The sequence below is a fragment of the Erpetoichthys calabaricus genome, chromosome 14 (genome assembly GCF_900747795.2).
Source record: "Erpetoichthys calabaricus chromosome 14, fErpCal1.3, whole genome shotgun sequence".
NCBI classification, from domain to species: Eukaryota; Metazoa; Chordata; class Cladistia; order Polypteriformes; family Polypteridae; genus Erpetoichthys; species Erpetoichthys calabaricus.
The window spans coordinates 29012537-29036600 of NC_041407.2; the positions used below are offsets into that span (position 1 = coordinate 29012537).

The window sequence follows — 24064 nt, forward strand, 5'->3', positions numbered from 1 at the left end:
GAAAACATACGGTTAGACAAGTTTTCATTATTTATTGCAATTGAACAATGTAGTGGCTTATTCAATCTTTAGAAAACGTTAAATCTTTTCCCTTTGTCATTGTCCCAGAATGCACATTGCAGCATTATATGAAATGCGTTTAAATATGCAATTTAAAATAAATAATGTGCTTTGGGTTGATAAGCTATATGTATATTTTAATAACTTATTGATTGGCATTTTATTTTCAGTGCTGGTGCAGGCCGCACAGGATGCTACATTGTGCTGGATGTAATGTTGGATATGGCCGAGTGTGAAGGGGTTGTAGATATCTACAACTGTGTCAAGACTCTCTGCTCCAGGCGCATAAACATGATTCAGACAGAGGTGAGTGTTTCTCTTTTTGCTGTTAAGCGCCACACCTAAATCATAAATTTGAAATACTAGGAATTTTCCATTGACTGGTCATATCTGAATACAGGGTTGCTTTTTGTCAGATCACCTAAACAAGAGAGAGAAATACATATGGATTTTGGGTGTAGCCGACTGCTAAAGCAGTACTGTATTTACCATTCATTCAGTTACTCATCTCTTTTCAACACAGGAGCTATGTACAGTAAATCTTAAAAAGGCTCAGATAGAATTAAATAAGTATCATGAAATATAAAGCATCAGGCATTTCTGATTCCTGGCAATAATTTAAATTATCATAATTTGTGTAGACGTGGTAAAAAAGAAAAACAGGGAGGCACAGCCAGTATCTACTACATAATAATACGCTAAGGTCTATGTGTGAGTCTGGTCCCTCTGAGCAATCTGATTGGTCAGTTTGGATTTAGTGTGATTGGTCAGTTTAGGTTTGACAATACAATAGAATGAGAAAGTGTGAGTGTGAGAAGCCATGCTGAGAGAGAGTCGCTTCAAAGACAGAAAGTATAAAATGTCATTATTTTTGTGGTGCCCTTCTCACCTCCTGTCCAGAGTCTGAGACACAGACTTTACAGGAATGCGCTTGGGAAATGGAGGGCCAGTCAAGAGAGGCTCGGACACTTGAGGGTACTGAAGAAAGGCTCTGAAGGTACACGTAGGGCAAGAGATATCAAATATTTTTAAATGTATTCTATTGCCTATCTTTGACAGGTAACATGGCTAGTTAGCTAATCATTATCATTGACGAGTCTGTTGTTTTGTTTTGAATTGCTTCCATTTTCACAAAGAAACATTATTGATTGCATTAAACTTTATAAAAGGCTGACCTTATTGTCAGGAGGGAGACTACCATTTATTTTGGTCACCCATAAACAGTTTTCTGACTACAGAGTCAGTGGATTTAGTTAACTGTTGTGCATAATTAATGTTAAGCAGTCAGAAGAGTGTGATTTAGGCTTAAATAGCTAATCCTTAACCAACATCAACTGAGCGCCATGTGATACTCTTTAGTGACAGGCCACTCGCATTATTAATTGTAAACCAAGTGCCGCCTTCATTTAGTTTCATGGAGATTTTCTTATAACAACAATCAATCAACCAGCTAAGTAGATGCATTCTGCAAAGTTGCCTCATACCTCTCAGAGTGGGTGCTTAATTATTAAAATGCAAGTTTTATGGATTCAGAGTACTGTGTACACACAGTGAGCAAATGGGTTTAAAAGTAAAAGCAATAAATCAAAAAATCCTCAAGTCTTCAATTGTTTTTCATGAGGACTGTCACAAAGCATTTCACGAAACTGGAAAAAACAGAAGTACATAAAGAAAGCTAGAATTCATGACTTTTTATACAGACTTATTAAAAATTGCTGAATAATTACTTCAGAATTTGCACCATAAAATGACAAAATTAACAAAAAAATACATGGAAAAAATGAGCTGTTTGTGAAACCATAAATTTCACTGTCCACTTTTAGTGTGTGAGTCAAGTTGTGGTTTGCATTAAATCCTTTTCATTGTTACACACATTTGTCAAAGATTATTTCTTGTCAACAAGTCACTGTAGATCCATATGGCATATTTTAAATGTATAAAACATAACTGAAAATTCAGCTTAAGAGTAAATAAGATACATCCAAGTTAAAATAAATAGAAATAAGAATATTACTATGGAAACCAGAATAAAGTAGCACATTTGATGTACTTCTTAATTGCCACAGAGAGAAGCAAGATGGATGGAGTTGCAGACACCGCTCAACAAAGAGGCTTCTTCAAAGTTGATATCACTAAACTGTGTAATGCGTTGAACGTCTTAATGTACCAGAAGGGTGGCTTCAAAGAATCCCATCTGTTAAACTTCAGACATTTTATGTTAGGCACAGGGTTTTACAGATTATCCTGAATTGTAGAAGGCAGTGTGTGTGTGCCATGTCTGGATTCTGCATACATAACATCTGGTTTGTCCGTATGACTTACAAATCTGTGCTACCAGTTTACATCAGAATAGAAAGCAGATGAATTCCAGCCCATGAGAAAAATGTAAATGCTGGTGATTATTTTTGACTTTTATATTCATTTAAAGTTAACTATGGTTTTTTCTGAATATATATACTAAGAAGTAACAGCAAGATTACTATTTTAAACTGACACTAGCTGTGCTACCTAAGACGGGTTGAAATCTAAGTAACCACTGTAGACCTCAGTGTTAACATTTGCAGAGCCCCATATGCATGCATATGTCTCCGTCATATGCCATTTGTTATGGGATTCATAAAAGCAGTGTTAATGTTTGTGTTGTGCCATCTATTGGAATGAAAAATGCAATGCATTTTATTACTAAAATGTTTGTGAATTGCCATCTTTAGGAATGACAGAGACATAGCAACTGGACAAACACAAATGCACATATCCTTTTACTAAGGTGGTTGATACCTGTACATTTATTTTAAACAATCAAATTACTTGTAATGTGTTAAAACAATTCTGGAAACGTTCAATAAGAACACCATGCACCATGACTTGTTAGGTCTTTAGCCAAAATGCAGAAATTAATTTAGTTCAATTTATCAGAGAAGAGTGATGTGCTCAGTGGACAAATTCTGAGTGCTCTACAAATATAAAACTGTGACAGTACAATACAAACATAGCTGAACAGATAGAAATTGAACTGTAAATTAATGGTTATCAGAGTTTTTGCCCTCACTCAAGAAATCATCAGGGATCTAGGAATGCACCAAGTTACACTCAGTGACGGGCTACTCCAGGGTAGACCAAAATGTGATGTGGCCAAGAGTACATCCTCATCTGCAAACATCATACAGTCATATGAAAAAGTTTGGGAACCCTTCTCACCCTGCATAATAATCGACTCTACTTTCAACAATAAAGATAACAGTGGTATGTCTTTTATTTCCTAGGAACATCTAAGTACTGGGGTGTTTTCCGAACACAGATTTTCACTGAAGCAGTATTTAGTTGTATGAAATTAAATCAAATGTGAAAAACTGGCTGTGCAAAAATTTGGTTCCCCTTGTAATTGTGCTGATTTGAATGCCTGTCACTACTCAATGCTGATTACTTACAACACCAAATTGGTTGGATGAGCTCGTTAAACCTTGAACTTCATAGACAGGTGTGTCCAATCATGAGATATAAAGGTATTTAAGGTGGTCAATTGCAAGTTGTGCTTCCCTTTGACTCTCCTCTGAAGAGTGACAGCATGGGATCCTCAAAGCAACTCTCAAAAGATCTGAAAACAAAGATTGTTCAGCCTCATGGTTTAGGGGAAGGCTACAAAAAGCTATCTCAGAGATTTAAACTGTCAGTTTCAACTGTAAGGAATGTAATCAGGAAATGGAAGGCCACAGGCACAGTTGCTGTTAAACCCAGCAGGTCTGGCAGGCCAAGAAAAATACAGGAGTGGCATATGTGCAGGATTGTGAGAATGGTTACAGACAACCCACAGATCACCTCCAAAGACCTGCAAGAACATCTTACTGCAGATGGTGTATCTGTACATTGTTCATCAATTCAGCGCAATTTGCACAAAGAACGTCTGTATGGCAGGGTGATTAGAAAGAAGCCCTTTCTGCACTCACGCCACAAACAGAGTTGCTTGTTGTATGCAAATGCTCATTTAGACAAGCCAGATTAATTTTGGAACAAAGTGCTTTGGACTGATGAGACAAAAATTGAGTTATTTTGGTCATAACAAAAAGTGCTTTGCATGGCGGAAGAAGAAAACCGCATTCCAAGAAAAACACCTGCTACCTACTGTCAAATTTGGTGGAGGTTCCATCATGCTGTGGGGCTGTGTGGCTAGTTCACGGACTGGGGCCCTTGTTAAAGTCGAGGGTCGGAGGAATTCAAGCCAATATCAACAAATTCTTCAGGATAATGTTCAAGCATCAGTCACAAAGTTGAAGTTAAGGGGTTGGATATTCCAATAAGACAATGACCCAAAACACAGTTCAAAATCTACAAAGACATTCATGCAGAGGGAGAAGTACATTGTTCTGGAATGGCAGTCACAGTCCTCTGACTTGAATATCATCGAAAATCTATGGGATGATTTGAAGCAGGCTATCCATGCTCAGCAGCCATCAAATTTAACTGAACTGGAGAGATTTTGAATGGAGGAATGATCAAAAATACCTCCATCCAGAATCCAGACACTCATCAAAGGCTATAGGAGGACAGCGTCTAGAGACGTCTGTTATATTTGCAAAAGGAGGCTCAACTATTGATGTAATATCTCTGTTGGGGTGCCCAAATTTATGCACCTGTCTAATTTTGTTATGATGCATATTTCATATTTTCTGTTAATCCAATAAACTTAATGTCACTGCTGAAATACTACTGTTTCCATAAGGCATGTCATATATTAAAAGGACGTTGCTACTTTGAAAGCTCAGCCAATGATAAACAAAAATCCAAAGAATTAAGAGGGGTTCCCAAACTTTTTCATATGACTGTATGGGCCAACTCAGGTCTAGGTACTTGTACCGTCTTAATATTCTGTGAAAATTATGAACACGACAAAATGCATTCTTGGAAGAGTCCTCCCACCTTTTTAAACAGTTCTAATCTAATGCCAAATATGCACAGATACCAAAGGGCACATGATTAAAAGCCTTTGCCAAGTCCACAAAACACACAGAGGCAGGATTGTCAAACCTCCATTGCTTCTCAGATATCTGGATTAGAACAAAGAATTTATCCATTATTCTAAAATCAAGGTACACACCATATTGCTTCTCCTGCATCAGAGGTCCAAAGGAGTTTCCATTTCAGTACACCAGCACAAGCATTCCTTCCAAAACATTCAACTGTAATCTCTTGATTAATGCAGTACCCCCAATCATGTCTCCTTTACTTTTCTTGCATCCCAGTGATTACCAATGATGCCCAATAAATTTCTGGTTAGAAATTTACCTACCTCTGTACTTCTAACCATGGAACATTTTCTCAATTAAATTGACCTTTGCACCGGGAACAGATTGGTGGAAGGGTGATACACAAAAGCATTTTCTGAGTACTCCCCATGAGTCGCATGAGGTATGCAAAACCACATCTGAACAAGCCAGAAACATTTTGGAAAAAAATACTGTGGACATATGAGACTAAGGTAGAGTAATTTGGTCACAACCAGAGGTGCTATGCATGGGGAAAACAACACACAGCATTCCAGGAGAAGAACTTGCTGCCTACTGTAAAATTTGGTGGAAGGTCCATCATGTTATGGGGCTGTGTGGCTAGCACAGGTACTAGATGCCTTGTTAAAGCTGAGGGCCGCATGAATTCCTCCCTTTATCAGCAGACTCTTGACAAGAATGTTCAAGAGTCAGTCACAAAGTTGAAGTTATGCCGGGGTTGGATGTTTCAGCATGACAATGATCCAAAGCACTGTTCAAAATCTACCAAGGAATTCATGCGGAGGCACAAGTACAATATTTTAGAATGGCCATCCCAGTCCCCTGACCTGAACATCATTGAAAAAGTATGGATTGATTTGAAGCAGGCAGTCCATGCTCGGAAGCCATCAAACCTGACTGAAATAGAGGCTTTTTGTATGGAAGAATGGTCCAAAATACCACCAGCTAGAATTCATGGACTTCTAAGTTGCTATAGGAGGCATCTACAGGCTGTTATTTCAGCAAAAGGAGGCTCTACTAAATATTGATGGGATTATTCCTTTGGGGTGCCCAGATTTATGCAACTGCCTATTTTTGTTTAAATGCCCACACACACACATATATATATATATGACTTTGGGTCTATTGCACAATACAGACTGAGAAATTACATAATTACATTACTAATGTCCATCCACTGCCAAAAAACTGTGAAGGGTCTGAGTCAGTAGCACAGCTATAGAAAGAACACACTGGCTGGCATGTAGTGTGGTCTTAACTTAAGTTAAAAGAAAGAGTTTGGCTCACTACATCCCCAGTGATAGATGGCAGCCACCCTGAGGCATTGTTATATTCAGAATTTTTGGTATTGAAATAAATCAGGCAGCAGAGGATTGTTAAATGCACAGAGAATAAAACCACTGTGCACAGTTTTACCTACCAACAAACATGCAGTGAGGCATCTTCAGGGCCTTGGAAGTGTGTGTGTGTGTGTGTGTGCGTGTGTATATATATATATATATATATATATATATATATATATATATAAGTATACACATTTTGTTTTTAGTTTAGTGAAAGTACAACTTGCAAGATCAGACAAAAAGACTGTCTGATCTTCCAGCTGTCTTTGAAGGATTGTGTATCCTTTCATATTCCAGGATTCTGCTGTTCATACACAAGAGTATGCCATGGGCAATGACTTGACTTTGTTATTTATTCAGTATTTATGAGTTGTTTTCTGAAATGCTGATTTTTTTTTTCCACACTTTTTGCCATTTTGCAGGAACAATACATTTTCATCCATGATGCCATTCTGGAGGCCTGTCTGTGTGGAGAAACTGCTATCTCTGTTAGCGACTTCAGCCTGACCTATAAGGAGATGCTAAAAGTGGATTCACAAAGCAACTCCTCACAGCTCCGGGAGGAATTTCAGGTAAGCTTATCTCTAATAAAAATAAAAATCATAAATGTGTTCACCAGAATATAAAAAAGAAAACAATAAAAGTACTCTTTCAAGAAACTCTAAACTGAGTGCTTTACTAAAAATACTCTGAACTCCACTGAATTGAATAAAGTATGATTTATAACAAGCTGCTAACTAAGTGACTGGTAGGCAAATATATTTGCTAATTCATTTCCACATTTTAAAAGCATTGACTGCTATGGGGTTCTCAACCAACCAAAACACAGATTCCTTTATTAGAGTTTCAGTTTCAATTTCACTGCCTGAAGTGAGATTGTTATCATTGCTGATGAAAGGCGTTTCTTACGAGATGGCATTATGAGGCTAGGAGAAGGCATGTCTACATCATTGCCTGATGCTTACGCAAGACACACCTGTACCACTGCTCGGCACTAACGTTGTTGGCACTTTTACAGCCCAAGTAATCCTCGTGTGTTATGCGTATCTACACTGTTGCCCAAGTGACACTCGGGACTAACGCTAAGGAGGTTAAAGTGTCCCGCTACATCAATGTTCAATGTAGGGTTATATGTGTTTTTTCAAAGACTCTCTTTACCATTTGTTTCATATGTAAATTGTTTCTATAGTAGCCATCGACTTACGACCTGTGTGTCTTATGATCATTCGATTTATGACCGCTACCGTGTCTCACGGGCAAACAACAGTTTCCTCCACACCAGCTCCATTTGCCATGATTCATTCATCTTAATCACAGTTTATTACCTGCAGCAGTTTAAACCAGGGCTGTGGAGTCGGTAGATAAATCCTTTGACTCCAACTCCGACTCCTTAGTTTCCGGTACTTCTGACTCCGACTCCTCTGTATTTAATATGCTAATGTATTTTCCATTTTGATTGAAGGAAGGCAACATATACGTCATTTGACCACAGATCTACTGGCTAGGAAGCTGACTCTCTACCATATTGGCCAGTTTAAACAAAAGACAAGAACCCTTGAACACCCATCAGGCCATAGCACACACCTACCTACATCATTACACTTGTTTACACTCAAATTAACTTGTTAAATACATTATATCTGAAATAAAATGAAAACACTTTTTGTAATGTACCATACTTCAGATTACAATATGTGAATGTTGGGTTGTATAATAGCTCAGCTGAACTTCACACTAGTAGTAACACAACTATGCACTGGGTTTTATTCTTACATCAGAGAAGTACTTAATTATGACTATTGTTTGTGAAATGGGACATTTGAACGTGCTGTATTTTTTTTCATTACAAATTAAATTTATTCAGAGTCGGTACATTTTTGCCACTCCAGGTACCCAAAATTGTCTCTGACTCTGACTTCTCGACTCCGACTCCACAACCCACAGTCCACAATGGGCAGAGTGGTGGCTGTGAGGCTAGGGATCTGCACTGGCAATCGGAAGGTTGCCGGTTCGAATCCTGTAAATGCCAATAGGGACTCCGTTGGGCCCTTGAGCAAGGCCCTTAACCTGCAATTGCTCAGCGCTTTGAGTAGTGAGAAAAGCACTATGTAAATGCAAAGAATTATTATTATTATTATTAACCCTGGTTTAAACTACGTTCAGTTACATTGGTCTTACAAACACAGAGAAAAAAATGATGGTGATTAAGCAGTATGTGGGAGGAGAGAAAGCAAATGTGATCGCCTATCACTTTAAGTTATCCCATTGTAACTGGAGCTCACTGCACGCGCTGTACTGCTGCACTCTGGCTTTGAATCTCATTAACCTCTGAAGCTTCTGCGTTGATGTGCCCCTTCACGCAAACTGCCACAAAGGGGTAATGAAACCACACTGAACTCCTTTATCTGTTAATGTTTATAATAAACAGGCTGAAATGTTAAAACAGAAAGCATATGAGTGCTCAGACTCTGCCGGTACAATTCCTCCTCTCACAGTTAACACAATGAACACTGGGAGAGGCTCACATTAATGACATAACATAGCACAGACAAAAATAGGATTCGTGAAGCTGTTCAAGGTTCAACACCCATGCGAGTAACAGTAATAGCAAAACAATATAATCAAATAAAGAAATAATTTACAAAAAACACAAAGACAGAAAATCTACACAGTGTGCTAATAATGATGATAAAAATTATATAAAACAAACAATATGACTTAAGGAATTGATTATACAGTACTATACATACAGACAGGTTTGAATACAAATATCGGTGCCATCTTACATCCAGATTGACTTATGACTGGTCCGTCAGAACTGAACATGGTCATAAGTCAACAACTACCTGTATAATTCAGTTAGATCAGATTTATACCTGTCGTTAAAACACGTCTCCAATATTTGGTTGCGCTCATCTGGGCAGCACAGTGCCTGCGCACTGCAACTATTACCTCGCAGGTAGCGTGAAATCTGAGTGCTCAAAATGACCCAAACAGAAGGTGACATGCCACACTGCTGTAAAGAAAGTTAATGTTTTAGCATGATGCCAAAGATGTGTCAGTCCCATGAAGGGGATGGTTATGGCTGGCCAACCATCTGAAGCTTACCTGACTTACACCACCACCACCCAACACTATGTTTCTGTCTTTTCTGTTGACGTAACTGCTGAATGTGGATAAAAAACCCATTTGTATTTCCACTAGTGTTAAATGTGATTGGTACCTGTTTCTGACCAACTCTGAACATGTTCTGTGTGACTGATCACCAGTGTGTTTACATCTGCCTTTTTTAATGTGGTCAAGCTCCATCTAATCATGACGCACATTAATGAAGGTGTACACAAATGTTTTTTGTTTTAGCTAGACATTCTCACATGTACTCAGACTGCCGCTCTCACTTGACTTTATACTCTGATGTAAAAAATTTTTTGCCCAAAGTTGATTTCAGTCCTGAGGTTTTCCTAACCCACTACATTATTTCAAGACATAATATACGATTGTGATGAAGAGAGAGGTACCTATGCGTTTTGCTTCTAAAGAAAATGTGGCATTTTTTTGCTTGCTGACATCTCCAGACCTCTACTGAGTATATTAAGTGTTATTTTGGCTCTCAACAAAACTGAGTTTGACATCGCTCTCTAAGGCATCTCAAGTTTGTTTTGTTTTCCTTGTCTTTCCCCCAGTGATCTGTGTGACCCTCAAAGGGAGATAGCTCAAGTAGTGACACTGTCTGTGTGGAGTTTACATGATAACCCTGTCTCTGCATGGGCTTTCCTCCCACATCTCCAAAAATATATGTGTATTAAGTTAATTGGCAATTCCACATTGGCCCCGTATGGCAGTGTGCATGAAGTGGGCCCTGAGGTCACTGCTGTGAATGACCCATCAAATAGCTCTTTACGCTTGAAAAAAGGCAAAAATTATTAAACTCACATCCCTAGGTCCAATTTTGTTCTCTAGTGTTTAGCCCACCTGTCTTCCCTTGTTATTCTACGCCTATCCCTATCTGTACATGTGTGTCTGAGGCCTTAGGCGATGCTTAGACTAGTACCAGGGCACTACGTAACAATGAATTGAATTTCTTTGCTCATCATCAGGTATAAAACCATGGGCCACAACAGCCTGTGGCACAAAAAAAGACATCTTACAGTTTATGCACTACAGCAGTGCTTCCAGTAAATGTTAGAAAAGAAAGTAAATTCTTACAAAAATCATATTAACTACCTTGCTTCTTCCAAGTAATTAAGTTAGCGATCTCTGTCTAGTATCATAATGTCATTTACACACATTTCTGCTCTGAGAATCAAGAACATTATATTTCGCTGCAATTGGTCTACATTGAGCTGTGAATCCTTCACTTCATTTTCTAACCCGCTTAAACCAGGCCAGGGTCACAGGGGGTGCTGGAGCCTATCGCAGCTAGCTCAGGGCACAAGGCAGGAGCAAACCGTGGACTGTGCGCCTGGCCAATGCTGGACAAACATACATACCCAACCACACATTAGTATTGTCAATCACCTAACCTACATGTCTTTGGACTGTGGGGCCTCCTGAGCACCTGGAGGATAATCAGTAAAATATGCTAGCCTTTCATCACAGCAAAGAATTTTAGTATAGTATATTCTTGTCCTGTATATCCTGCAAAATAAGACAACAAAAACGGGGAAACTGTTGGGGCTCCAGGAATAAAACTCCATATAATGAATGTACGTTTAAAGTGTGAGAAGCTCAGTGACTTTGCACTGGAGGAAGATCGAGATCTTCAGTGCTAGGGAGGAATGAGACAAATCCAGTGCCTCCAGAAAGTATTCAGACCTCTTCACACTCGTCACAGTTTGTTATGTTGCAGCCTTATACTAAAATCTAGCAAATTCATTTTTCCTTCAAACACTCAACACCCCAGAATGACAAAGCAAAAACAGAATGGTATGTTTTGAGAAAAAAAAACAAAAAACATTCTATTCTGTTGCTCTCTGTCGAGATGTTTCTACACCTTGTTTGAAGGCCACCCCTGGTCAATTCAATTGATAGGACATGATTAGAACAGACAAACACCTACCTATGGAAGGTCCCACAATTGAACAAACGAAGTGGAGCTTAGAGACAGGATTGTGTCAGATCTGGGGAAGGCTAGATTAAAAAAATTCCTACAGCATTAATGTTCTCCAAGAACACAATAGCCTCCATAATAATTATGAATTATTCTTAAATGGATGGAAGTGTAGAACAACCATGACTCTTCCTAGAGCTGGCTGCCCAGCCAAACGGAGCAACCGGTGGAGAAGAGCCTTTTTAAGAGCAGTGACCGAGAACCCTGAGCTCCGGAGAACCTGGGTGGAGAAGAGAGAAACTTCCAGAAAGACAACCATCACTGCTAATCTGGACTTCAGGGCGCAGTGGCCAGACAACTCAAGAAAGCCTCTTGTCTGAAGACACTAAGATGAAACTTTTTGGCCTCTATTCTAAGCATCGTGTCTGGAGGAAACCAGGCACTGCACATCACTTGCACAATATGATTACAACAGTGAAGCATGGTGGTGTAGGTATCATGCTGTGGGGTTATTTTTCAGTGGCAGGAACTGAAAGACTAGTCAGGGTTTTGGAAAAGCTGAATGGAGCAAAGTACACAGATGTCCTTAATGAATACCTGATTCAGAGCACTCTGGACCTACAATTGGCCGAAGGTTTACCTTCCAACAGGATAATGACCCTAATCACAAAGCAAAAGCAACACAAGAGTGGCTTAGGGGCAAATCTGTGAATGCTCATGAGTAACCCTGCCAGAGTCCAGACTTGAACCCAATCAAACATGTCTGGAGAGGCCTGATAACAGCTGTCTAATGACGGTCTCCATCTAACCTGACAGAGGATCTTTTAATCAGGGAACAATGACATGAAATCCACACATCTAGGTATGCAAAGCTTGGCATGTCTTACCCAAGAAGATTTCAGGCTGTTATCGCTGTCAGAGGTGCTTCAACAAATTACTGAGGGTCTGAATATTTGTGTCATTGTGATAATTCAGTTTTTATTTTTAAACAATTTGTAAAGATTTCTAAATTTTTAATTTTGTTTGTTCATTCTGGGAACTTAAAAATATTTAGCATAAGGCTGCAAAACAGGAAAATGTGTAAAAAGTGAAGGTGTCTGAATAGTTTCTGAATACACTATATGAGAGTCTCCTTGTCCCTTCTATGACCTTCTTTGCTTAGTCCTATTATGAGACATATGCACGGTACATACACACACACACACACACTGTAATGGCCTGTTAACTGCAAAAAACAAGAAAAGGAAACAAACTTGGAAAATCATCAAGCTACCTACCTCCTGTTTAGTGCATTGTTGGCATTAGGATGTCAGATGCAAGAACTTCACCAGGATGGCATAACAGACCTTCGAAAATGAGTTAGTGCCATGCTGGCACAAATCAGAGTTCTTATATATGCCAGTTTAGAAAGGTAGGATACTCTGACCTCCTAGCAGACTGGTCAACCCAGCACAGGGTCAACAGATGGAGGCCTGTGGCCATGGTGTCCATTCTAGGACAAAGTCTTATATCTCCTTAACTATCTGCTGGGAATAAGTACAAGGAAAGGACATTTTCTATCAAACGTCTGTCTCTTGATATCATAGAATTGCTGATAACACACACGGTGACAGCTCTGCAGCAGTTTTAAAGTGCTGTGCGGTACACAGAAAAAAGTTGCACATAGACTGTGAGATTCACTCAACTTAGGCAACCTGCCTTGTTTACAAATATCTAAATTTTTAAAAAATGCTTGTTATGAAAAATGATAATATCTACTGGTACACTGAAATTGTGACATATTTCTTTCCTTTAGACACTGAACTCTGTCACTCCACACCTGGATTTGGAAGAGTGTAGCATTGCTCTCCTGCCACGGAATCGTGAAAAGAACCGCACCATGGATGTTTTGCCTCCAGATCGCTGCCTGCCCTTCCTCATCACCATTGATGGCGAGAGTAACAATTACATCAATGCTGCCCTTATTGATAGTTTTGTCAAGCCTGCAGCTTTCATTGTTACCCTTCATCCACTGCCCACTACCACGACTGACTTCTGGAGGCTTGTCTTTGACTATGGCTGCACCTCCATTGTCATGCTGAACCAAATCAACCAGTCAAATTCCGCTTGGGTGAGTCTTCTTTGATGAACTGTTACAGAGTTTGTTTTTTTTTTTCCTTGAAATATCTTTCACATTGTTCATCATTTGAGTAGAAAAAGGCACAGACAACCTAACATAAAAGAAACTTATTGCACCTTTTTAAATAATTTTTCAGAATTATTGCAAGTCTTAACATTCTACACAGTATGTGCATCCTAGCAGAAAACAACTGTCAAAACTGAGCTGGTAGAAAATATGTAAAAGATTAAAACCGTCAATGTTGTCAGGATGCACCTAGAATAATGTGGTAGAAAGGGAGATTTACTAGTCTGATAATTAAAAAGATACAGTGCCTTGTGAAATTATTCATCCCCATCTGTGTTTGTCCTGTTTTGTCACATTACAACCTCAAAATCAAATCAAATCTTTTAAAAGGATCTGATCATAATATTGTACATTCCCAGATTCATCTGTATGATCTTATAGGTCACAGGTCACTGGCCTACTTCACATTTGCAAAAACAAATTTTACACTTAAAATGTATACAGTCATATAGAATCCATTATGGCAAGAACCCAACTGGATTTTGAACAAAATCTTTACCCAAATATAACCAAGTTTCTTTTTCCCTTTTACTAAAATGAAACATTTTAGAGCATAATAGCTTTATAGAAAATACACAGAAAAGATAAAGTCAGGACACTGAAAGGACAATGTAGGACTCCTGTATTAGCATAAAAGAGAGGAAAGCATTAAGATAAAGTTCATGAAAAATGATTTATGCACGAAACTGGATCATACAAGACAGCTGCTAATTGATCATCCAGACCGGACAGGACCAGATTAAGGCATCATGCTCGTGTACCGTTTTGAACTGGCACTCTTATTTTGGCAACCCATTGCCTCCACAACTAACAGTGAGTATCTTACAAGAAGATGTAATTGGAATAATTTTCCACTTTATAGTTCCATCTAAGATACACTCAAACCAAATTATAAACATAATAAATAGTAGAAAATACCACCAAATGCTTGGTTACAAAATAGCATGTCGGCTATACATATTATAGCAACAATCACTTTAGGAAGCGCTTTCTTGACCTGCATGATTCTACTTTAGCATGAACACCAAATGCTGAAGGGTCTTGTTTATTTTTTTCCTGTAGTTTAGGTGGTACTGCATAATATGATGCAAAAATTAATAATTGAAGAAGTAGCTGTGAACTGAAAATCTGTGACAGTTTGGAGTGCTACACTTGTGTATATTCTAGTTATACATCTCCATTATATTTGTGAGACAAGCAAAGTGCATCTGTGCATGACGGTACAAATAAATTGTGCAATTCTTTAAATTTCTATTGGCACCAGTTTGTGTAGTCGGCACAGAATTAAATAATATGGGTCCCCATTTAAGGAGGATGTTGCAGAGATATGAATCGATAATACAGCACAAGAGAACATAAAGGCGACAGATCTCCTACCTATGAAGAAAATCTGAGGATGTGATACAGTGGCAGCATAATGTACTGTGTTAGTGGGGCAGGCAGTTATTTGTGATTATCACGAAAATTAAAATCATAAATATTTGCCCCAAATATCTCAAAATCAGAACAGAATGATTTTAGCAATTGGAGCACAGGCCAGTTAAGTGACTTCTTGCTTGCTGCCTGATTGTACTGAGCAGTGAAATTTGCCAAAGTGTTATTCACGAATTTGCTGGCTTTGTCAGTGACCTTGTTCGCTGAAGTTTTCTCTTAACATTTGCAGTACCATAGGCTTAGGCAATTATTTTTTACCCTGTGTCCCATGATGCTCTGTGAGGCCAGTGAGACATCACAGAGCTATAGCAGTCAATGTTGGACAGGATGTCAGCACCCAATCTGTGCTATCTGCACATGATTTATGTCATGCATTCACAGACCTTCCACGCATGCATACCGTAAGTTTACTGCACCTCACACTTTACAGCACTTACCTATCTACTTGCATGAATTATTGTGCATATATCCACGCCTGACGTCAGTACCGAATCATTACTCCAGCCAGATTTGCATCCCACATTCATTTAAAAAATGAGAGAACTCACAGTATTTTCATATAAGGAGTGCATTGGCTGAAAATAATAAGATTATTATTAAAATACTTTGTTATTTTATATAGCTTTATTGTATATTGTGTCTTCATTGCTGCACTAAGTACAGTATACTTCTCGCTGTGTAGCACACATCAGATAGTGATAGTGACAGCAAGTTTGGTGAAATTCACAAACATTAAAGCAGCAAAGCAAGCTCAGCTGGGTTCATACATCCCTGCTGCCTGATATGGATTCTGGAAGTGGAACTTTACTTGTATGGTACATATCTACTGAGTAAAAAATAAAAAGAGTGTGAGGCTATTTCCGCAGGTGAAGAATTAAGTTATAGGTTCCTCAACATATAATTTTATAGAATTTGTCTTTTCTACAGAATATGCAGACTTCTCAATTCTCCCCCAAAAGAGTGTTCTGGGGATAAATTTGTAAGGAAATAACAAGATGCATGACAAGATGTTGTTCATCCTGTAAGCTGACAAATGGCAGCAGCAGGATATCTCTCTATTATAATAAAAAAATCCTGGGACAAGACATGACTTTTTCAGAGAGATACAGTACTTTCATGTCTTGCAAGATGAGACTTTGTGCCAAGAGATTTAACCACGCCCAGGAAATAAAAGACAAAGAGTAGAAGTCAAAGTAGAACGTTGTAAAGAATTCACAAATGTTGGCGCAATACACATGCAGAGCAGGTTAGAGATAATGAAAGTACTAAAATTCGAAGGTTTCAAAAAAATGATAGTAAAGATCGCATTAGCGAAAACAAACAGAAATTATTACTAGGTGAAATAACAGAACAGCGAAAAGAGATCAAATATATTGTTCAGATTTAAACTTTAAGTCGGAGACTTGTAGATCGTCTAATTTGTGTTGCTATCAGGGAAAAGTAGTGTCCACGAGAATAAAAAGATTTGTTGTTTGGTGAAAGTGAAATCCACATACGCAAGTGGCAGAGACATGAAGTGGTTGGCGTGTAGCACAGGCCAGGGGGTTGGCGAGCAAAGTGAGCAGGGGGCAAAGCCCCCTAGTAACCTTATATAGTGGACAGTGGACCTGACTCTGGAGACCATCCTGCTACAACTCCTTTAACAGCCCCCACTGTCCATCTATTACCAGTTAACTCTCAGAACTATAATGTTCCATTACTGACATTCTGTCCAGGATTTATTAGCCGTAGCCTCAGCCCAGGATGCCTCCTGACACAGCGCAATTCAGGCCCTAACCACAGTTACCTTTACAAGCAATCCAGTGCCACCTAGTAACCCATACTCACTCAAACATAACAACACCTGCACATGCAAGCTGAAACCACTGTTTAACTTATTGTCTGTGGTAACAACATAAGGAGAACTTCATCAACACATTCCAGTCAAGGGTCAAACCAGGGTCCAGACATCATGCAAAGGTGCTGTCCTTTTTAATATCTATCTTCCTCCCAAAAATTTAAAAAGATCCAGTCATGGTCCTCGAAAACTTTATAATCCTCCTCCTTGGCTGTTGTGTCATCCTCCATCGGTCGCTTTCTCCTCTCCTAAAACCCGGTCGTGAAAGTGAAACACTCAATCAATACAGCACCCCACCCTTCTTCAACAGTTGCCACCCTATCTCAGACCTTGACTTGTGAAAATCCTCTTGTTTAAAATGCCAGCTACAAACTTGGGTATGGGAACTAACCATAAAGCTCTCTCTTCAGATAGTAACAATCCATTTATATTGGGTTTCCAAATCAGAGGGAAATGTATGAAAACTAAGTTCCTTGTTGCAGTTTGTGGATGCTCGACATAAAAGTACCCAACAATGTTTAGCTGTAGTTATCTGTATGCTAAAACTTAAACTTCTTTTTCTCAGACATTCTCATCACTAAACTAAAATCACAACTGCAGTATGGAAACGGATGTGACTGAGCTGGCTGAGATTTCACCAGAAGTGCGTCAGCTCTACCGTGTGCATGTAGCCTCACTTTATCAAACACCCCTGAGGTTCTTTATGCTGTAGCAGTGCTACTTAACTAAACTGCAATTCCCAGTAACCCCAGGAATACTATGTCATTGGACAGCTTCAGATTTGCTGCAGGGGTTGCTGGGTGGAACAAGAAAAATAAGCCATAAGAAACGGGGAGGGTTTATCGTGATCATCTGATGTCTGTTTGTAATCCAGTTGAGGGCTGAAGTGTTCCGACAAATTCTTTCACCCATTGGATTACAGTTACTTGTTTTCTTTTTATGTTCTTGTCAAGTGCCTGATTGTTCTGGTGATTCTGTCTCAGCTGGAATACGTCTTCATCTGGGGTGCGCTCCCAATCACTACAAATCTTCACGGCTGCTACAAGGCATATTGGCTGAATTCTACGATCTAACTTTTCTCCTTCTTTTTCTCTTCAGCCCTGCCTGCAGTACTGGCCAGAGCCAGGCCTGCAACAGTACGGACCCATACAGATCGAGTTCCTGTCACGCTCAGCCGATGAGGATGTCATTACACGTCTCTTCCGGATTCAGAACACTACCAGGGTAAGTTCTCATTGTCACCTACAGATGTAGCTAATTTTTGTGATATGACAGTAGTAGTTTAGTAATAATAATCAAAAGCTGTGTACACGGTATATCTTAAAGGGATTGAGGATTGGAGCTAATGGCAGATGTGCCTATATAGTGGTGTTCATGAATTTCAAACATAAAAAGGCATAGAAAGCAGGTTGGAACAATAAATGACAACAGCAATTCAAAGAGTTTCTCAGCAAAATTCTGCTGTTGTATTTAGATTTGGTTACATATTTTATGCATACTGTGTATACTTCCCTGCAACATGAACTATGGATTATAAAGCAGGGAAATAAAAAATATACAGTCTTATTATTTTCTAAATGTCATACAAGCACACTTTCACTAATTGAAATGTACTTTGGATTATATATTCCAATCCAGAGAAGTGCACAGCACATGAACTAGGTGTCCATTATATAATTTCCTTAGACTATTATATGAAAAACTAGCCGTGCTACCTGTCTGAGACGGGTTATAATCTAAGTAATCAGCACAGACTTCGGCATTAACATTTGCAGTGCACCGTTTATTAGAATATATTTTATAATGCATGTATGCATTTTACATTCCAACAGATGCCACATCACAAACATTAGCCCTGCTTTTACAAAACCCACAACAAGTAGCAAATAACAGACACATAGCAACTGGGAGGACACACAGATACTTGTCCTTTTATTAAGGTGAATAAGACAAACTGAAAGTTATAAAAAGCGAGCAAAAAATAATCAAGCTTGGGACAACTGCAATCTACTCCTGCAGTGGGACATCAAAATATGCAATAGAACCACATTCTGTTTTCATTAGTTTTTCTGCAATAATCATATTTATTTATATCAGGTCAGGGAGCATGCACTGGTACAGCACTTTGCCACACTCACCACACAATGAAGGATCCTGGTTGGCAACCCTCCAGGAAGACAGACGGTCCAGTCCCACCCTCCGGTAATGACCATCTATCTGCCGCAGCCAGGGGTTACGTGGGTGTCCCCTTGGTCTGGTCCAGTCGCTCTGGTCCTCAACAATGAATAATGCCACATGGCCATAGTGTCGCAACTGACACTCTCTCACAATGCAGGCAATGTGCCTTATTTGGGACTCCATGAGCAACCACTCATTCAACGCAAAGTCAAACCAGCAGAACCCAAGGATTCTCTGAAGAGACACAGTATCAAAGGAGTCCAGTCTTCATCTCAGGTCACTGGTTAGCGTCCATGTTCCACAGTCATATAGTAAAACAGGAAGCACCAGGACTCTAAAGACTTGGACCTTCGTCTTTTGGCAAAGATATCGGGAGCGCCACACACTCCTTTCCAGCGACCTCATGACACCTCTCATGCTCTCTCCATAGAAAGAGTCACCAGAGACATGAATGTCGTTGCCGCGGTAAGTAAACCTCTCGATGAGGCGACACTCTCTCTTCAGACAGACACACTGCTGATGGCTGTGCCCATTAAAGGCCTGGATCTTGGTTTTTATCCAGGACACTTGCAAGACCAGACACTTAGACTCCTCACTCAGTCTCTCAAGATCCACAGTCAGAGCCTCCATTGACTCCGTAAAGATCACAACATTGTCATTGTCAGCAAAGTCAAGATCCGTGAATCTTTCTTCAGCAAAAAGATGCTCCACAGCTGCTGGATCCCAAGACCTTGACCAACACCCAGTCCATGCAATCATTGAACAGACTAGGAGCAGAACACGACCCTGACAAACCCCAGAATCAATTGGGAAAAACACAGAGGTCCTGCCTCCACTCTGCACAGCACTCACAGTACCAGTGTACAGGCCACTAACTTTGGGGGGGGGTCCCACAAAGTCTCAGAATGTCTCACAGGGCAGCTCAAACAACTGAGTCAACAAGGGCTGCAAAGAAACTCTGCCAATACTCAATGAGAACCCTCAGTGCCAGGATGCAGTCGATGGTAGACCTCTTAGGTGTAAAACCAGACTGCTCCAGTCACTGGTGGGTGAGTAAGTGATCACGGATCCTATTGAGGACGACCCTAGCAAGGACCTTACCCGGCACCGAGAGCAGTGTCATCCCCCTGTAGTTGCTGCAATCCAGGCGATCACCCTTCCCTTTCCAGATAGGGACGAAAGGTCCCATTTTTCAGTCAGTTGGGATTATGCCAGTCTCCCAAATGGAAGCAAAGATTGCTTGCAATGCCAGGAGGATAGCCTTACCACCAGCCTGGAGAAGTTCACCCCAGATACCACAGATCCCTGCAGCCTTTCCCCCCCTCAGCTGGTTCACCACCTGTTTAATCTCAGCGAGATTGTTCAGTTCACAGCTAATTGGAGGATCAGCCTCAAGAACCGTGGACCCAGAGATATCCAACGTCCCAGCCAGAAGATCAGCTTTAAACAGCTGCTCAAAGTAGCCAGCCCAGTGGGTCACAACTGCAGCGTCATCTATAAGGACCGTTCTATCACCCGCCCTTTATTCATATCCTCCAGTGAAATTCTACAATAGTGAACAAAATCAGAGCTGAATGTCTAAGAAACCACATACTCTGGTAGATGCAGGCCTTTTAGTTATTTTACCTAAATAATTTCTGTATTTCTTTTCCTCCCATACCCTAAAGATGTGTATGACATGCCAGTCCTGCAATGGACTGGCACCTCATCCAAGGCTGGCTCCTGCCTGGCAGCATGACTCTGACACGGATCAAGTACATCAGACTTGACACCTGGTAGACTGACACATTTTAAGACAGAGTAGTCACATACCTGCGGCATTGTTTAACTTTTCTGATACATTTTACTCACTGTAAATAGTGCAAACGAGCATCACAAACGACGCATGCAACAAGTAATGCCTAATTTAAATTCACTGTTGTCTGCCATTTTAACTCTAAGCCAGAGTTGAGACTTTGTGGTGCCAATATTCGTTCTGTTTCTCTAAATGGTTTAGAAGATCTAGAAATCATTAAAACTTGTTGTGGTTTATTAATAGCTGCTCCTGATATCCTAAGCATTAACTCCTTATTTTATTTAGGACCTTTCACATCAAGTATTATTACAAGGCACTTAACAAATCAAACTGGAATGTAACAAAATAATTAACCATAACAAGACGTGTCTAAAATAGATCAAAAAGAAAAACTGGTGCATTGGATAAACCTTAAAAATATCCTCGCATTAGACACTTTCCATTTTAATGCATATTAGAATGTCATTTTGAAATTATAAATACCCAGCAGTATCTGTCTGTGTAACAACTCATTAATAATCATCCATCCATCCACCGATTTGCAGGACTCACCTAATCCAACTTTTAGGGACAGAGCCAGACCACCACAAGCCTCCCTCGTTCACACCAGGCCAACTTACAGTTACCATGTATGAAGGTTGTCTGGGTTCCGCGCGGAATCACTCGAAATAAGTAGCCAAAGATTTTTTTTTCTATTTTTCTCATGTACTTCGATCCTTTTTAAACTTTTTCCAAGTATTCACCGCCAACATCAATGCACTTTTGGGCTCTTCTGACCCACGCCGCAAAACACTCGCGACAGGCTGTCTTTGGGAGGTTGTCCAGCTGTTCTTTGACAGCTGCAATCAGTTCCTCTCGAGTTTCGAAGTTGTGGCCTCGCAGGGGTTCTTTCACCTTCAGGAAGAGCCAAAAGTCACATGGTGCAAGATCAGGCGAGTAGGGAGGCGGGTTCAAAACGTTGACACCACTTTCTTCAATGAAATGCTTCATCGCATTAGCCGTGTGGGCTAGCGCATTGTCATGATGCAAAAAGTGCCTTCGCAAGTTCTTGGACCCGCCTCTAGCCATCGCAGAAAAAACGTCGGGCAGGCACTGAGTGGTGTACCACTCAGAGGTGACAGTTTTCCTCTCCATCAGCGGAATTGACGCGACAATGCCATCGATGTTGAAAAAGATGGCAAACATGGTGCGTTTCACCGAGCACATTTGCCAAGCTTTGAGTGGTGGCGGCACCCCTTTTTTCGACCAAACCATGCTCTGGCTCTTCGTTTCAGGGTCCAAATTGTAGATCCAGGTCTCGTCTCCAGTGGTGATCATCTTGAAAGTCCTCGATTGGCCATTGTTGAACTTGTCAAGGAAAACCTTGCACCATTCCACGCGAGCTTGCTTTTGCTCCACAGTCAGCAGCCTTGGAACCCATCGGGCACATTTCTTTGTAAAGCCAAGATCTCGTCGAATGATGGTGTCGACAGCATACCGGGTCATCCCAAGTTCCAGGGCAATTTTCCTGATGGTTACACGACCATCTTCTTCCAGGAACTCCTTGAAACGATCAGCATTTCTGCCATCAGTCGAACTTCGCGGTTTCGGTTCACGTTCTTCATCGTCAAAGTTGAAGTGGCCTGCGCTGGAACCACTTAAAAACCATCGTCTTCTTTGGAGCATTCTTCTTGAAGATGCAAGAAAGTTTTTGGCAGCACTTTTTAGCTGTTAAACCATCAGAAAAGTCATAAAAAATCATCACTCGAAAGTCACGCACGCACAGAGTCGGGAGCTTCGCCGCTAGCGCCGGCTGTGCACTCTCAGTTCGTTTGCTTCTCCTGTTCATTCTGAAGGAAGAGAGGGAGCAAAACATCTGAACAAAAACATGCAACCACTTGAATAATCCCTCTACACAGCAGAACAGGTTTCGACAGGCTGACACTCGACAAACGATAAAATTCCGCGCGGAACCCAGACAACCCTCGTAACCTACCATATTTGTGGGATGTGATTTTAAAACCAGAGTATCTGAATAAAAATCCATGTGGAGAGCAGGAGAACATGCATAGATGGTGAACAGGCTAGGACTCTTGGAGCCATGAGCCATTTAACACATTTACTACTGCACCACTGATTGGCCTAAAATCAGCTTCTATAGAATGAAAATGTAAACTATATAATATAACCATCCATCCATTTTCCAACCCGCTGAATCCGAACACAGGGTCACGGGGGTCTGCTGGAGCCAATCCCAGCCAACACAGGGCACAAGGCAGGGACCAATCCCGGGCAGGGTTCCAACCCACCGCAGGACACACACAAACACACCCACACACCAAGCACACACTAGGGCCAATTTAGAATCGCCAATCCACCTAACCTGCATGTCTTTGGACTGTGGGAGGAAACCGGAGCACCCGGAGGAAACCCACGCAGACACGGGGAGAACATGCAAACTCCACGCAGGGAGGACCCGGGAATCGAACCCAGGTCCCCAGATCTCCCAACTGCGAGGCAGCAGTGCTACCCACTGCGCCACCGTGCCGCCCACTATATAATATGTGTAGAAAATAAAAAGTTCCAAGCCTGGTCATGCTACAGTGCACTACACAAATCTTTTGTGTGCAAATCAGCTATAGGAGTCATGCAGACTTAGATTATATAATGCACTAGGGAGACCATACTGTATCTGGAGTATTGTGAGTAGCTGTGGCCACCAAGCCACAAGAAAGACAGAGCAGCACTTGAAGCTGTGAAGAGGAGACCAACGAAGTGCATCCCAGGACTTAAGGACTTAAACCTGTTCAATGTGGAACAGAAGAAACTGCATGGGGACTTATTCCAGGTCTTCAAATTTCTCAAAGGTATCAATAAATTAGATCCAGCAACATTCTTTCAGCTTAAGGGTAAATTACGTACTGGACGACAACAGTAGAAATTAAACGGGAAGACCATTTAAGACAAAAGCTGGGAAGCACTTCCTCACTAATTGAGTTGTGGGAATCTGAAACAAAGTACTGAGACATGGAGTTGAAGCAGAGACCTTGACAACCTTACAGAAGAATGTGGATGAGATATTGGAACAGTTTAGCTATTAGCTACTGTGACCACAAGGAGGAGCCAGAGAGCCCCAAACCACAGACCCAGCAATACACCACACATAAATGAATAATAAAATCACCAATTCTTCATCCTTCTCT

At 40.5% G+C, this 24064-nt stretch overlaps 1 protein-coding gene across 4 annotated transcripts in view; it reads left to right on the top strand.

The window, feature by feature from the left end:
- Positions 1-24064, top strand: part of LOC114664826 (receptor-type tyrosine-protein phosphatase U-like) — a 1094815-nt gene that overhangs the window by 1063175 nt on the left and 7576 nt on the right. For all 4 annotated transcript variants that reach the window (XM_028819112.2, XM_028819113.2, XM_028819114.2 and 1 more), the window contains 4 exons: positions 231-366; positions 6826-6975; positions 13249-13563; positions 18008-18133. In XM_028819112.2, coding sequence (XP_028674945.1) covers positions 231-366; positions 6826-6975; positions 13249-13563; positions 18008-18133 — 727 coding nt within the window. The remainder of the gene's footprint in view (positions 1-230; positions 367-6825; positions 6976-13248; positions 13564-18007; positions 18134-24064) is intronic.